We start from the raw sequence: 17,386 nt of genomic DNA, 5'->3' as shown, positions 1-17,386 counted from the left end.
GCCACACCATTGCTGATGCAGGTCAGGATGCTGGTGGCCTTCTTGGCCACCTGGGCACACACTGGCTCATCCTCAGCCAGCTGTTGATCAATACCCCCAAGTCTTTCTCTACTGGATCACTCTGCCCCAAGCCTGGAGCATTGCTGGGGTTGTTGTGACCCAAGAGCAGGATCCTCACACCACAAAACATGGCATGTAACCAGTAAGGCTTTATGCACAGCAAAGCACATCCCTGGACTACAAATGGCCATCTCCTGGCCCAGAGCCAGGACACCTTCTGAGCCTGAAATGCAGGAGTTGTTTAATTCCCAGGAACCAGTCCCTGTGCTGCCTGTCCATATGGAAGTCAGCAAATGTATGTTGTGCACACGAGCTGGGAGCCTTCCTGTCAGCTGAGCCTGCTGGAGCTGCAGCAGAGCTTCCCACACCGTGTCTACAGAAAACACAGGCTGTGCCAGCTGCAGCTCTGCAGAGGGAGAGCATCTGAGCTGAGAACTTCCATCCCTGTGGCAGCAATGTGGCTCTGGCTGCACCTCACAACACTTGATTTAAGTCACAGATTCACACAGTGCATTGGGTTAGAAGGGACCCTCAAAGGGCATCTTGTCCAACCCCCCTGCAGTCAGCAGGGACACCTCCAAATACAGCAGGCTGCACAGGGCCACATCAAGTCTGATCTCAAATGTTTCCAGGGACAGGGCCTCAACCACATTTCTGGGCAGCTTGTTCCATTGTTCCACCAACATCATTGCAAAGAACTTCCTCCTACTGTGCAATCTAAGTCTCCTCTGCTCCAGTTTCAAACCACTGCCTCTTGTCCTGTCACCACAGGCCCTTCTAAACAGTCCCTCCCCAGCCTTCCTGTAGGTCCCCTTCAGATATTGAAATGTAGCTCTGAGGTCTCCCCAGAGCCTCCTCTTCTCCAGGCTGAACAGCCCCAACTCTCCCAGTCTGTCTTCATAGGAGATGTGCTCCAGCCCACTGATCACCTTGGTCAATAGTTTCTCTTTCACCTCTGAGCAGTATCTGCATGCATCACTCAGGAAGAGGGTGCAAATCCAGCCTCTCTCCAGGGAGGACAAAGAATAACAGAAAGAAATAACCCATCTCTGCATTTGATGGGTGCTTTCAGTGTCTAAGGACACCTGGCTGTTTCTACAAAGATCAGAGTTTGGAAGTCACATTCTGCTTTTTTCTGTGAGAAAATGGGAGAAGAGCTAAACCAAATAATTATCACTGGGTCTAAGAATAATCATTAAAAACAGTGAACTTGGTTCCAAGGTAGCTGGTCAGGATCACAGACCCAGCTTGCTCTTACAAAGATAAGAGTGGACGTGTCCAAGTTGGACTGGATATTAGAAAGAGATTCTTTAAAGTGAAGGTGGTGAGACACTGGAACAGGCTGCCCAGGGAGGCTGTGGATGACCCCTCCCTGAAGGTGTTCAAGGCCAGGCTGGATGGAGCCTTGAGCAACCTGCTGTAGTGGAAGGTATCACAGTATCACCAAGGTTGGAAGAGACCTCAAAGATCATCCAGTCCAACCTGTCACCACAGACCTCATGACTAGACCATGGCACAAAGTGCCACCTTGAATCCCCTCTTGAACACCTCCAGGGATGGTGACTCCACCACCTCCCTGGGCAGCACATTCCAATGGCTAACAACTCTCTCTGGGAAGAACTTTCTCCTCACCTCCAGCCTAAACTTCCCCTGGCACAGCTTGAGACTGTGTCCTCTTGTTCTGGTGCTGGTTGCTTGAGAGAAGAGACCAACCACCACCTGGTTACAACCTCCCTTCAGGTAGTTGTAGACAGCAATGAGGTCTCCCCTGAGCCTCCTGTTCTCCAAGCTAAACAATCCCAGCTCCCTCAGCCTCTCCTCACAGGGCTGTGCTCAAGGCCTCTCCCCAGCCTCATTGCCCTTCTCTGGACACATTCAAGTGTCTCAATGTCCTTCTTAAACTGAGGGGCCCAGAAGTGGACACAGGACTCAAGGTGTGGCCTAACCAATGCAGAGTCCAGGGGCACAATGACTTCCCTGCTCCTGCAGGCCACACTATTCTTGATACAGGCCAGGATGCCATTGTCCTCCTTGGTCACCTGGGCACACTGCTGGCTCGTGTCCCTGTCCATGGCAAGGGGGCTGGAATTAGATGACCATCAAGGCTCCTTCCACCCCAAACCATTCAATGATTCCATAACAGCTGCTGCCTACAGGCTTAGAAACCTTGTTTTGCTGCTGTTAGCTCCGCCTTGCTTTCATTGAAGCCAATCCCCATACCCCTCAACCTGCACCACTGGAGAAATTCCCTCTTTCAGTTACTGTGGAAGGGCTGGATCCCCATTCCCTTGCCCCAGCACACAGCCAGGGTGTTCACCAACCTCCATTCATTTGACTTTTCCGCCGCACTCGAGGCTTCTCTCCTGTCTGAGGTGTTGATGTAATCAAGTTATCGATATCCCGATCGATCCGACTTCTTTTGGCAGGATTTTCTCTTTCTTCCTTAAAACAGAAAAGGGGGGGGGGGAGGAGACCAAAACAAAACAAAAAACAAACATACTGAATAGTGCCTCTTCTCTCCATTGAATGCTACCAGACAAAGTTAGCTGCTAGAGAGAAGTTTCAGGAAAGGTTCTGCTGTTGTTCCGCTTCCAGGTGCGGAACCTGCAAGGTCTGCTCAGATGGGATTCTGAGCTCCTTAAACTGACACAGCTCGAGGTCAAGATCAGAACACTGCTGTAGAAAATGCCTCCCTTCTCTCCAGTCTGAATCCCCCTCTTTTAGTTCAAACCATCACCCCTTGTCCTGTCACAACAGGCTCTGCTCAAAAGTCTGGCCCCAGCTTTCTGCTTGGCCCCTCAAAGTCCTGAAAGGCCACCAGAAAGTCTCCTTGGAGCCTTCTCTTCACCAGGCTGGACAAGCTGAAATCTCTCAGCCTGGCCTCACAGCAGAGGGCTTCCAGCCCTTCCAGCATTGCTGTGGCCTCCTCTGGCCCTGCTCCAACAGGTCCCTGTCTCTGCTATGCTGAGGACTCCAGAGCTGGTCCCAGCACTGCAGGTGGGGTCTCAGCAAAGGGGCAGAATCCCCTCCCTCCCCTGCTGCCGGGGATCAGCCCAGGACACATCTGGGGCTGGGCACACTCAGTGTCATCTGGTGGTCCAACTTTGCAACCCCAAGTCCTTCTCCTCCTCAGGGCTGCTCTCCAGCCCTTCATCCCCAGACTGTGTTGGTGCTTGGGGTTGCCCTGACCAAGTGCAGGGCTTTATACTTGGCCTTGTTGAACCTCATGAGGTTGGCACAGGCCTACTCGGGTCCCTCTGGATGGATCCCATCCCTGCAGCACATCAACCACACCACACAGTTCGGAGTCATCAGCAGGCTTGCCGAGGGTGTCTTGATTGCACTGTCCACATCAACCACAAAGATGCTGGACTTGTCAAGAAGGCATTTATTGCCCTCCATCCATAGAAGCTCAGTGGTGATTTAGATTCTGCCATAGCCATAAATGAACTACTCTGCAAGTTGTACACACACCATCTCCAAGAGTTAGAACGTTGCCATGGCAGCCACAAGACTACTTTGTTCAGTCATTAGCTCTTTGGAAGACAGCCCAGCAGTATCAATATCATGCCATGCTAATGCCACTGGAACCACTCCAAGTCCTGCTACAGGCACAGGAGAGGACATGGGAAGGAAGAGGAGAAAAATGTGGATGTTTTATATTAAAAAAAACCAAACCTGTCAAGGGAAAAAAAAAAGAAGGAAAAGGAAAAAAAGAATGAAATGTGATGCAAAGATCTGGGAGAGGAAGAGATGAGAGAGTTAAAAACCCTTGCGGAGACAAAGGAAAGGAGAGCCAGGCATATTTCCCTTATCTCAACATCCCAGGGTAAAATGTTTGCCTTAGATTCCAGTGTTTTCTTGCAGCAGTTTCACAGCCAAACTGTTGCACTATTGAGCTACAACACAGACAGAATCCTAGAATGGGAAGGGGCCTCAAGGATCATCTAGCTGCAGTGTAACACACATTAATCATCCTGGCTTCATGAATGCAAAAATTGAAGGGGATTTAGCTTTTTATTTTTACTGAAATATTTCTTTGTTGGTGGCTCAGTGTTTCTCTGATAGCTAATTAACACATGCCATAAACTACTCAATTTCACTCTATTTTTGGCAGCTCCAGAAAATGCTGCTCCTTTCATTAACATTATTTCAACTTTAGCTTGTTGCAGAACTGTTTCAACACCCAATTGGCTCTCTGCAACTCTCTCAGAAGGAGGCTGGAGTGAGGCGGGGGTTGGTCTCCTCTCCCACGTGTCAGGTGATAGAATGAGAGGAAATGGCCTGAAATTGTGCCAGGGGAGGCTTAGGTTGGAGACTAGGGAAAGTTTCTTTCCTGCAGGAGTGCTCAGGCATTGGAACAGGCTGCCCAGGGAGGTGCTGGAGTCACCAGCCCTGGAGGTGTTGAAGAAAGCTGTGGCCATGGCACCTGGGGACAGGGTGTAACAGCCACGGTGGTGCTGATGGTTGGGCTCAATGCTCTTAGAGGGTTTTGCCAACCCAAACAATCCTCTGATCCTATGAATTCAAAGCCCAGCAAATACTCCAGAATTTAAAGTGCATTTTTATTTAGCATGGAGTTCATCTGGGATACTTTTAAATTTGGTTAGGGCTTCTTGGTAATTTAGCTCTTCTGGGCTGCTCCTCTTTAAAGTGTCCAGCTTCAGAATGTCCACATCTGGACAAGTGGGACTGAAGGAAGAGGGCGTCTCTCTGTACAGATAAAAACCCTTCAGGTTTTGGAAGCAATTTTGAGGCCACATTCAGCCTATCAAATTAATTAACACATGTTGTTCTCTGTCAAAATGTGCATGCAACAGGTTTGAACATGTGAAGATGAGACAAGGTCAGATTTCTGTCAGGATGAAGTCAGAGGAGAGGTGGTGGTTTAGGCCTGGATTTGAACACTGAGCAGGGGCTCTGCTCACTGCAGCAACACACTGAGAAGCCCTATGGATTCCAGGAGAGCTGAAGGTGTGAGGTTTGACCTCTTGTGACTGATGGACTCCTCAAGAGTTTGCAATAGGAATGCTGAAAACAGCCAGCATATTTCTGCTTACAGAATTGCCTCCCTTAGTGGCCAGCACTGGTAATTCCCACATTCAGGAAACCCTTAAAACCAGAAAACCCCACTGAATTGATTAGTGCAGAAGCAGCCTGATCCACTCCTTTACTGGATTTTCTGAAATAAGCCTGCAAGTGACTCCTGCAGGGCTGAATGTCTCTTTCTCACCTGACACAGCTATCCCTGGTGCTTTTTGCCTCCCCATTCCTCACAGGAATGTTTTGCCCCCACCACATTACACATGCAATTTTTCCTGGATGGAACAGAATGATTCCTAGATGGAATTCCAGGAATCTAATTCTATTCCAGGAGGAACAGAAATTCCTAATAGAAGTAGAAAGCACAAACAACTCTGGGTCTGACCCAGTGCAAAGACAAGAGAAGAGCCCCCACTGATCACAGGGTCAGTCAGGTTGGATGGTGTACCTTAGGTGTGCTTCCCTTGATGAACTTTTTGATCGAGGACAACAAGCCAGTCTCATTTTTCTGTGGTTTCCCCCCACCAACAGGCAAGGTCTCTTCCACCTCCAAGTGTTTCCTCTTGGCCCTCAGAGCTCGCTGTGTGTGGATTTGATTTGACTGCTGAGAAGCTTTCCGCGTTCTCAGCCTCATCTTCATCTGTGCCACATGTAAAGCTGTGAAAGGAGAACACAGGAGCACTTAGTCATTGGAGAGAGTTCTGAAGCTCCAGATCATGAATTCAAAGAGTTATGTAATGCTGACAGGGTTCTGATGCACAGAGCTTTCACAGCCTTGGAGATGCATTCATTAAATCAAAGGGAAGAGATGTTTAAGTTAAAGCCCAGCGTTGGCAGAAGAACAAATGAATATCAGCTGGCCATGGACACATCTAGCCATCAGATCCATGAGGTTTCTGCAGGACTCTCAGAGATGCATTTCAATATCTGAAGGGGCCCTACAGGAGAGCTGGGGAGGGGCTGTTTAGGAGGGCCTCTGGTGATAGGATGAGGGGCAATGGTTTGAAACTTAGGCTGGATATTGGGAGGAAGTTCTTCACAGTGAGGGTGGTAGAACACTGGCAGAGGTTGCCCAGGGATGTGGTTGAGGCCCCATTCCTGGACACATTCAAGGTCAAACTTGATGTGGCCCTGAGGAGCCTGATCTAGTTGGAGGTGTCCCTTCTGACTGCAAGGGGGATTGAACAAGAGTCCTTCCCAACCCCATGCATTCTGTGAGGTTTCCAGCACCAAATGGCTCCGTGCAGTGGCCTAGACAGCCCTTCCCAGCTCTGCCTTCCTCACAACACTTCATTTCAAACCTCTCCATGAAATCTGAGATGAGCCATAAATCTCAATCCCTGTTGAGTGTTCACAGCAGAAGAAATCCTAAACACCACCCTGCACTCAGCATGGGGGAGGCCACAGCAGCTCCAAGGAACCTCAGATGGATCATCCTCACAACTGCACTGGGGAACGAGCTCAGCACAGAAGACTCATGCCTGGGCAGTATTTATGAAAGCACAGTAAAAGGCCATCCCAGGGAACATGTCCCATTTATCTCCAGCCTCCAGTGAAGCTGCTGGTGCAGCCTGTGCACAAACAGAGCTGCTGCTCCTCCTGCACTTGACTGCAGCTCATACTCGGGTTGATTTCAGTGGGACTACTCATGTGCTGCAAACCATACTTCTACTGAACCAGGAGCAGAGGGGAACAAAAAGATAGCATGAAATCCATCCTTGGTTTAAGGCACAGAAACACTGCCATGAAAGTGACACACACATTTCCTAGCTGAGGTCATGACAAAGAGATTAAAGAAAAGCATCTTCTTATCACGACAGGAATCAGCATCTGCTCTCTGAGGTTCATTTAGCACTCATCTTCCTGATGAATGACCAGAATAAATAGCCTACAGCTACTGCCTAACTACTAACACTCCTTCTAGAATCACAGGATCACAGAATGCCAGCACGGTGGGGGTTGGAAGGGACCTCTGGAGATCATTCAATCCAACCCCTCTGCTAAAGCAGGGACACCGCAGCAGCTTGCCCAGGATCACAATGGCCAGGGGGGGTTGGAAGCTCTCCAGCAGAGTCTCCACAACCTCTCTGGGCAGCCTGCTCCAGGGCTCCAGCACCCTCACACCAAAGAAGTTTCTCCTGTTCAGATGGACGCTCCAGGGCTCCTGTGCCTGTTGCCCCTTGTCCTGTCACTGGGCACCACTGACAAGAGTCTGGCCCCATCCTCTTGCCCCCCACCCTTTAGCTCTTGCAGAGCACTGAGCAGATCCCCTCTCAGGCTGCTCTTCTCCAGGCTCAACAGCCCCAGGGCTCTCAGCCTTTCCTCCTCACAGAGATGCTCCAGGCCCCTCAGCACCTTCCCTGCCTCCACTGGACTCTCTCCAGTAGTTCCCCATCTCTTGAAATGGGGAGCCCAGAACTCCAGATGTGGCCTCACCAGGGCAAAGTAAAGGAGGAGGAGAACCTGCCCACACTCCTCTTCTCCTGCACCCAGGAGATTATTGGCCTGCTGGTCACCTTGTTGCCCCCCAGCACTCACACACAGGTCTTTCCCAGAGCTGTTTCCCAGCAGCTCACTCCTCACCAGTATGAGTACCCAGGGCTGTTCCTCCCCAGGGACAAGACCTACACTTGCCTTGGTTGAACACAGAAAGCAAAAACCATGCTCAGCTGGAACAGTCAGGAGTGAAATATTTCAGTCACATAACATCTAACTGCCAGGCAAGGTGGGATTTCTTCACAGAGACACCTCCAGCACTTTCCATCTGTACCAAACACTACAACTGCTTACAGAGGGGAAGGGCCAAGCCAGGCTTCTCCAGGGACTGAAGCAGCTACAGCAGCAGTGGGCTGAGGTGTGAGGCTTGGGGCAGGACAAGGGAAACCACAGCCTGAATTCACACAACCTGGTTCCTTACAGCCTTCAGCTCTCTAGTAACAGGAGAGTTCCAGCTCCCAGCCTGGGAAATGGCCTTTTTCTTATCAATATTTGCAACACAACTTGCATTTCCTTTACAAGAATCTCCTGAATGTGGACAAAAGTGAAGCAGAGAAATAAGGAAAGAAATCCCTGAAGATTTTAGCCCCATTTTCTATTCCTCCTCTTTGCCACTAGGAAAAAAAAAAAAAGACAAAAAAGAGACAAAAATAACACTTCCACAGAAAGCTGCCTGCTAGCAGAACTTGCATCCTGGCTTTTCTTTCTCACAAGCTGCTGCTGGACTGATTTTTGGGGTGTGATTAATAGAGGGAAGGACCCACAGCAATAAACTTATGCTACACACAATGATATGGTGCCTGAGTCCAACCCCCCTGCCAATGCAGGCTCACCTAAAGAAGGTCACACAGGAACATATCCAGGTGGGCCTTGAATGCCCACAGGAGGAGACCCCAGCACCCCTCTGGGCATTCTGCTCCAGAACCCTTAAATTAAAGGGGTTCCTCCTCATGTTTAAATGAAGCTTCTGATGTTCCAGTTTGTGCCTATTACCTCTTGTCCTGTCACTGTGCACCACTGATAAAAGCCTGGCTCCATCCTCCTGACACCCACCCTTGAATTACTGATTCCCCCCCCAGGCTACTTTTCTCCAGACTGAAGACCCTCAATTCTCTCAGTCTTTCCTCCTCACAGAGATGTCCCAGTCCCCTCAGCATCTTTGCCCTCTTCAGCAAGTCCTTGACCTTCCTGACCTGGGGAGCCCAGAACGGGACCCAGAACTTCAGATGTGGCCTCATCAAGGCAGAGTAGAGGGGGAACAGAACCTCCCTCGATCTGCTGGCCACACTTTTCTTGATGCATCCCAGGTTGCCATTGGCCTTCTTGGCCCCAAGGGCACATTGTTGGCTTGTGGCCATCCTGTTGTCCACCAGCACTCTCAGATTCTTTTCCCCAGAGCTGTTCTCCAGCAGTTCAGCAGCCCCTAACCTGTGCTGATGCATGGCTTTGCTCTTCCCCAGATGCAGGACTTGCACTTGCTGAGTTTCAGGGAAGCTTCTGCACAGATCTGGAGGATCAATGATAAACCCAAAGGAATTGCCAGACACCAATGGCCAGGATGGTCCAAAGAGAACTCTAAAACATGTCACAGGCACTGAGCAACACAGTGTGGATTAACTCAGGTACTTCATGTTAGCACAACCTCCAAACCCAACATTATCCTGGGTGGCTGAAAAAGGAACAGTTCAGGTTTCTCAGTGCTCCACTCTGTGGGAGATGAACTAATTCCCAGCCCTAGCAGGAAATCCAGCCCCAGACAGAAAATGGCCATTAAAGTTTTAAACAAACACTTTAAATCCACCAGTGCTGCAAGTTAAATAGTTTGCAGTTTGTTGGAATGAAGCTAGAGAAAAACAGCACTGTTTTGCCATGGTAAAAATGTTCTTAAAGCTCTCCAAGGAGCTCTAGTCCTGCCATGCTCTGAGGAGGGAATGTTATTAGCAGCATTATCAACCTGATTAGCAATTAATTTGGTTGAATTATAACTCTCTGAAATTCTTTACTCTGTGTATTGCAAGGAGATGGATATTAAGAGACTCTGACTGGCTGACCAGCAGCCCCAGGTCACAGAATCCCAGACTCTGGGTGGGAAGGGACCTTTCAAACTCAGCCAGCTGAATCCCCCTGCAGTCAGCAGGGACATCTACAACTAAAGCAGGCTGCTCAGAACTCCAAACAACCTGAGCTGCAGCTGTGCAGGGAAGAGGCTTCTCCCACCTCTCTGAGCACCCTGGTCCTTTTCCAGCCACTCTGTCCTCAGCCTGGAGCCCCCGTGGGGTTTTTGTGACCCAAGTGCAGGACTCAGCACTTGGCTTTATTGAATCTCATCCTGTTGGCCTGGCCCATCAATCCACCATGGACAAGATGAGGCTCTGGCCAGCCTGATCTAGTGCGGGGTGTCCCTGCCCATGGCAGGGGGGTTGGAACTAGATGATCCTTGTGGTCCCTTCCAACCCTGATACCATGATACTGTGATACTATGAGGATACCTCTGTAGAACAGACAGAGGAGAGCCTTGAGAAAAGAAAGCTTAGGGGAGACCTCATTACTATGAACCAATACATAAAGGGTGGCCACCAAAAAGATGGAGACTCCCTTTTCACAAGAAGGCCCATGTAAAAGACAAGGGGTGATGGGGACAAGTTACTGCTGGGGAGATGCTGGGTGGACTCCAAAAGGAAATGTTCCCTCATGAGAGCAGTTGGGCATAGGAATCATCTCCCAAGGGCAGCAGTGGATTCCCCTATGTTGGTTAGTTTTCAGACTTAGCTTGACAGGGTGCTGGGCCAGTTCATTTCAGCTCCACTATCAACTAGAAAAGTTGGACCAGATGATCCTTAGGGTCCCTTTCAACCTGGCATTCTGTGATTCTGTTATCCTAACCTAAACCCCAAAAGCTGGGGGCTGAGCATTGCTTGCCATCAGCCTTTTCTACACTGTGGTCTCCACTTCACCCAATTACAGACACTAATTTCCAGTCCCCTGTTCTCTGGACAGGGTGAAACAGTCAGGTCACTCTGAAATACCTATGTTGAGGATCTAAGCATACACACAAGTGAGATGCTTAATTCTCCTCTACCCAGTTCAAAACCCCCTGAAAGGTAAGCAGAGAGCAACAGAGAACTCACTCCAGTTTCTGGTTACCAGTGGTCTCTGTGTGCCATGGGGAGTTAGGAATGAAGTGAATGAACACCCAAATCTAATGGGGAATTAGGAATTAAGTGAATGAACACCCAAATCTAATGGGATTTGAAGTATTCTGAGATAGCAACCACATTTGTTACCATGTCACTAAGACAGCTTGAAAAAACACTGGAAACCCCCCCAGTGTGAGTGGTGAGAAATCCAAGCTGACCACCACGTCCTGGGCAGGAACAAAACAGATACTAAACCCAGAAGGGTGTGAAAAGGAATTGGACAAAAATGGAAGATATAAAGACTGACACTGCTGAAATCCCACTTGGAGAAGGAAAATATTACTTAACATTTGCTACACTAGAAAAAACCAGACAGCTTCTAGAACTGAAACATATCACAGAGTCATAGAAGGGTCTGGGTTGGAAAAGACTTTAAAGATCATAGAATCAACAAGGTTGGAAAAGACCTCAAAGATCATCAAGTCCAAGCCCTCATGTCCCCCAAGACCTCATGACTACTAGACCATGGCACCAAGTGCCACATCCAATCTCCTCTTGAACGCCTCCAGGGATGGTGACTCCACCACCTCCCTGGGCAGCACATTCCAATGGCTAACAACTCTCTCTGTGAGGAACTTTCTCCTCACCTCCAGCCTAAACTTTCCCTGGTGCAGCTTGAGACTGTGTCCTCTTGTTCTGGTGCTGATTGCCTGGGAGAAGAGACCAACCCCCTCCTGGCTACAACACCCTTCAGGTAGTTGTAGAGAGCAGTAAGGTCTCCCCTGAGCCTCCTCTTCTCCAGGCTAAACAAGTCCCTTTCAAGCTCCCTATCAAACACTCTTAAGGCTGCTCTAAGTTCTCCCCAGAGCCTTCTGTACTTAAAAGTTACAGTGCTACAAGAAATACCAGAAGTTCAAAACTGAAAGTGCTTTATGCTCTCTAACTAGCTTCCTCCCCCAGCAAACAGCAATGCTGTGCTCAGACAGGGGTTAGGACTCTCCTTAAAGATAACTTTCTCCAGCTCTTGGATCATCTTTGAGATCTCCTCCACACCTGCTCCAACAGCTCCATGCCCCTCTTGTGTTGAGGGCTCCTGAGCAGCAGGCAGGGTCTCATGAGAGACAAAAGGTAAGGATGTATTTCTCCAGCAAGGCACCACTCAACCCATCTGTACACCACTGCCAGAGGATTCTCTGTCTCATTTCACACCCTGGCTATCAAGCCTGGTGTTATAAACATCTCTAATGGACTTAACAACAGTTACCTCCAATCCTTTCAACCACAGAAGTTCCCTGAGCTCCATGTCTCTGTCAGGGAATAGTTTTCACTCGAATTACATTTGTGTTTCTTCTCTGAAACAAGCACAAACCAGAGACAAACCTGAACAGCTCTCAGTCAAAATAATCAAGTCCAAACATGTTGGTGAATTTCCCTCCTCAGCCCTGTACAGATCTGATTGCACCACAGGCAGCTGTTTGGGGAAGAGCCTGACATTAGGAAGGGCTGTGGAGACCAGGACCTCACATGGCTGGGCTTTGGCAGGATAGATGGAGGCTGAGCCTGATGTTGCTGCAAGGAGACTGCACCAAACACACCTAAGTTAGAACTTCAATTCTCTTTCAGGAGCTGGCAGCTCAAATCCTCCCTCTGTGCACCAGTTTAGTTCCTGCTCAGCATGGAAAGTTGATGCTGAAGAATTAAGGTTGCAACATTCTCAACTAGTGATGAGGGAGGTGATTCTGCCCCTCTGCTCTGGTAAGACCTCACCTGGAGTTCTTGCATCCAGCTCTGGGGCTCCCAGCAAAATATGGACATGGAAATGTTGGAGCAAGTCCAGAGGAGAGCTGAACATGATCAGAGGGCTGAAGCACCTCTCCTATGGGCACAGGATGAGAGAGTTGGGGCTGTCCAGCTTGGAGAACAGAAGGCTGCAGGGAGACCTTAGAGCAGCCTTCCAGTACCTGAAGGGGGCTACAAAAGAGTAGGGGAGGGACTTTTGAGAAGGGCTTGTAGTGATAGTATGAGAGCAAATGGCTTTGAGCTGGAAGAGGGGAGATTTACACTAGAGATTAGGAAGAAATTCTTTACAGTGAGGGTGGTGGGACACTGGAACAGGTTCCCAGGGATGCCCCCTCCCTGGAGGTGTTCAAGGCCAGGCTGGATGAGGCCCTGAGCAACCTGGGCTAGTGGGGGGGGAGCCCATGGCAGGGGGTTGGAACTAGATGATCTTTAAGGTCCTTTCCACCCCAAACCATTCTCTTATTCTATGATTCTAAAGCTGCCAACTGTCACCAAAGCCAGCAGCTGTGACAAGTGACTCCTGAGCTAGCCAGTGTCCCACCACCAAGCAGCTCGGATAATGCAGCCCGCACTGCTGAGAAGCCGTCCTCCTTTCTTTCAGCTATTTCTGGCCACACTAGCTGGAGCACAGTGGGCAGATCCACAGCAAGAGGAACCAAGAACAAATATTTCCTTCATTTTCCTTTTAAACAAATAATACCAGTCATATTTCGTCAGCACATTTTGTTACAGCGAGTGACCCAGATTGCAACTGCGGAGAAACATCCCAACAAGATGTGTTCATGGAGCTGGCTGCAGCCCTCTCACATGGCACTGGTGATGCTTTCACCGAGTGGAACATCTCAGGCTGGGCCACAAAGAAGCCCAGGTCACCATGGCAGTTGGAAAAGCAACAATAAAGCCCATGTCTGGGCTCCCCAGTTCAAGAGAGGCAGGGAACTACTGGGGAGAGTCCAGGGGAGGCGTTGAGGGGCCTGGAGCATCTCTGTGAGGAGGAAAGGCTGAGAGCCCTGGGGCTGTTGAGCCTGGAGAAGAGCAGCCTGAGAGGGGATCTGCTCAATGCTCTGCAAGAGCTAAAGTGTAGGGGGCACTCCCTCCACTTGTCAGTGGAGCACAAGGGGCAACAGGCACGAACTGGGACCCAGGAGGGTCTGTCTGAACAGGAGGAGAAACTTTGGTGTGAGGGTGATGGGGCCCTGGAGCAGGCTGCCCTGGGAGGTTGTGGAGTCTCTGCTGGAGAGATTCCAACCCCCCCCCCCATGCCATTGTGATTCTTGGCAACCTACTGTGGGTGACCCTGATTTAGGAGGGGCATTAGGCTGGGTGATGTTCAGAGGTCCCTTCCCACCCCCACCACGCTAGGATTCTGTGTGGGACTGGTGATAACCCCAATGCAATGACAAACCTGCCTGGGCTCACAACAAAGACCAGGAAAATTGCTTTAAAATGATTTCATGCAGGTAGGCCTCAAAGCACTTCAGAGGCTTCAAGGAAATGCTTTGTGTTGGTTCAGAGGTGTTGAGACTTCCGCCCCTCGAAGACTCTTCGCCTTTTTTTAACCAACTTCTTCCCCTTTCCTACAAAACCACAGCACTGTCATGTTATCCCAGCTGATGCAGTACCTGTTTGGCAACACAGTGTGCTACTTATCACTGTGCTGTGGTTTTCTGGAGCTGCCTCCTAGAGAGACAAACTATTAACTAGGAAACCATGACTCAAAGTCTGGAAGCAGTGCTGCTGTCATGTAGATGAAGGCAGAGAGCAAAAAAAAGACAATGGTTTAGAGGAACAGCCAAATAAGACAACGTGGGCTAAGCAAATGTTGGTGCTTGGTTATGAACCCTGGAGAGATGCATGAAGAACCCATGAGTTACCTCCAAACAACAGCTACCAGTCATATTAGAAAGAAATAATTTACAGTGGGGGTGGTGAGACACTGAAAGAGGTTGCCCAGAGAAGCTACGGATGTCCCCCTCCCTGGAGGGGCTGGGTGAGGCCTTGAGCAATTTGGTCTAGTGGGAGGTGTCCCTGTCCATGCCAGGGGACTTGGAACAGGATGATCTTTAAGGTCCTTTCCAAGCCAAACCATTCTATGATGCTATGAAATCTAACTATCAAAGATGCAATGAAAATGGCACTTCTGGATTGTCTTCATTTCACTGAAAGAACCTTTTCTTTCCCCCCATGTCTTTAAGGTTACTAAACAATCTCCATCTGAAATAAAATCATGCTTGAACCTCTGTGCTTGGGTCCTCTACATTTTAACCATGCTCCCTCAGACACTCTGCTGTGGGCTCATATGGTTCTGGCACTGCCAAAGCTTAAGCATCTCCCCTAAAAAGAAACCCCAAACATTTTCTTACCAAGATATAGCCAAAGAATGAAGGAGGCTTTTTATAACTGGCCATTGGAATGGGCTGCCCAGGCAGGTGGTGGAGTCACCAGCACTGGAGGTGTTTAGGAAGAGCCTGGATGAGGCACTTGGTGCCATGGTTTAGTTGATTAGAGGTGGTGGAGTCACCAGCACTGGAGGTGTTTAGGAAGAGCCTGGATGAGGCACTTGGTGCCATGGTTTAGTTGATTAGAGGTGGTGGAGTCACCAGCACTGGAGGTGTTTAGGAAGAGCCTGGATGAGGCACTTGGTGCCATGGTTTAGCTGATTGGATGGCATTGGGTGATAGGTTGGACTTGATGATCTCAAAGGTCTTTCCCAACCTGGCTAATTCTATTCCAGTCACAGCAATCAGCTTTTCTGGGACTTTATTTTCCTGCTCTAGCAATCTCATTTCTCAGCACCATTGTTTTGCCATTGCTTTGCTCAGGAGGCTTTGTTTTGATTCTACCACATGCATTTGGAACTGAAAGTTTATTCCCTCCTGGCCAAGATATTTTTCTTGCCTGTGACTGAGGGTACAGGCTTGTAATTAATTCAGCCTTTTCAGTCTGGGTCAGACTGCTGAGCAGAGAGAGGAGCGGTAATCGTGGGAGAGTTAATCTGAGAGCTGAACCCCAAAATCAGCTGCCAGAGGAAGATGCTATTTACAATCTCTGGTGCTGCCAAGACAAGAATTTCACATTAGTCATCTTCAGATTCTGTGGAGCTCACCGAGAGCTGAGATGTTTTGAAACGCAACTTTGCAGTGCTGGAGGTTTTAGATGAGTGGATAACAAATCCCAGTAGAACCAGTACTGTTCCTGGGGAGGTTCTGGGACAGACCAGCTGTCTTTAGACATATTAGGCTCTCTGGATATTTAATCCACACTGCCAGGCACACAGGGAGCCTATTTTTGGAAGTCCTCTCCCTCTTGTTACAAACCCAGGGTAGAGGCAGGTTGCTAAACACTTCCTGAAAGGACCTTCCAGGATATTGTCTGACCACAAAAAAAAACCCCTCATGAGTTGCTCTCTTCAATTGTTCTTCTCCTCCTCCATATCAGTTATCTTTTTAACTTGCAAAAGCCACCCAAAAGAGAAAAAGAACAAAATTCAAGCTGAATAAAGCCAAGTAAGCCTGTGCAAGCCATGGAGTGACTCCTGGGTTTGTTGTGAGAGGCTGAATGGGTTTTGCAAGGTCTCCAGAGAGGAGAGAGCTGCATTTTGCTTAACTTCCCCAGAAAACCTAATCTTGCTCTACTTCACCTTAATCTCCCTGCTGGATCAGAACCACACTCACCTACTCCCCAGGACTTTGTCAGGTTGTTATCTTTTAAAAGGCCAGATAAGGGGTTTGGCTGCTCCTTTGGCCTTAAAAATAGCAGCCTATTTTTATTGTAGGATAAAAACTCTTTAAACCATAATATGCCCTGGAAAACATTTTACCTTGGTGCACCAGAGATCTTCAAAACCTCAAAAAGTAGTTTACCTTGTGCTCTCTGCCTTGCCAGGAGCTGCTCTTAGGTTCCTCTCACACCCAGCTTTCCTGATTTACAAACAATCAGCCAGCTTTGTGGCTAAAAGCAGGGAAAACACCACTGAGGTCCACACTTCCATCAGCCACTGCCCATACAGATTTTAAACTGAACATTTCCATCCCATGCTGATGTAAACCTGCCCTCCCTGCCCTATTTCCTACACAGCAAACTTCACTCTTACAGCCTCTGAGACTAATTTGCTAATTCATGCAGGTATCCAGTTCTGGGCCCCTCAGTTTAAGAAGGACATCGAAACACTTGAAGGTGTCCAGAGAAGGGCAACAAGGCTGGGGAGAGGCCTTGAGCACAGCCCTGTGAGGAGAGGCTGAGGGAGCTGAGGTTGATTAGCCTGGAGAAGAGGAGGCTCAGGGGAGACCTCATTGCCCTCTACAACTACCTGAAAGGTGGTTGTAGCCAGGAAGGGGTTGGTCTCTTCTCCCAGGCAAGCAGCACCAGAACAAGGGGACACAGTCTCAAGCTGCGCCAGGGGAAGTTTAGACTCGAGGTGAGCATAAAGTTCTTCACCAAGAGAGTTGTCATTGGAATGTGCTGCCCAGGGAGGTGGTGGAGTCACCATCCCTGGAGATGTTCAAGGGGCGATTGGAGGTGGCACTTGGTGCCATGGTCTAGTCATGAGGTCTGTGTTTATAGGTTGGACTGGATGATCTTGAGGTCTCTTCCAACCTTAGTTATACTGTGACACCCAAGGTAAAACTGATAGAGGCACTGAAGTTTTACCATCTTTGCTGATCTGTGAGGGGTGTATTTTCACATGTAACCTTAAAACCACCACACTGAGACATTATGAACTTGAATCTCATTCAGTGTCAAGAACTGAGTGGCAGGGACCTTGTCTGATGCTACCACAAGGAGGTTATTTTACAGACTTCATTTTATTTGTCCCCTCCTCCCCCCCACCCCCCCCCCATTTTATTGTG

At 49.1% G+C, this 17,386-nt stretch overlaps 1 protein-coding gene across 2 annotated transcripts in view; it reads right to left on the bottom strand.

Moving 5' to 3' along the window:
- CTDSPL2 (CTD small phosphatase like 2) overlaps positions 1 to 17,386 on the bottom strand; it is a 48,502-nt gene that overhangs the window by 19,335 nt on the left and 11,781 nt on the right. For both annotated transcript variants that reach the window (XM_068143630.1, XM_068143629.1), the window contains exons 2-3: positions 5,552 to 5,760; positions 2,382 to 2,502 (exon numbers count right to left, since the gene is read on the bottom strand). In XM_068143630.1, the coding sequence (XP_067999731.1) occupies positions 2,382 to 2,502; positions 5,552 to 5,743 (313 nt within the window). In that variant the 5' untranslated portion in view covers positions 5,744 to 5,760. The remainder of the gene's footprint in view (positions 1 to 2,381; positions 2,503 to 5,551; positions 5,761 to 17,386) is intronic.

Source organism: Melanerpes formicivorus, unplaced genomic scaffold (genome assembly GCF_026170545.1).
Source record: "Melanerpes formicivorus ecotype bairdi unplaced genomic scaffold, bMelFor1.0.p_v2 SCAF_10, whole genome shotgun sequence".
Lineage (NCBI taxonomy): Eukaryota > Metazoa > Chordata > Aves > Piciformes > Picidae > Melanerpes > Melanerpes formicivorus.
The sequence above is the reverse complement of the archived record's forward strand: the minus strand, read 5'-3'. Positions and strand labels throughout refer to the sequence as shown.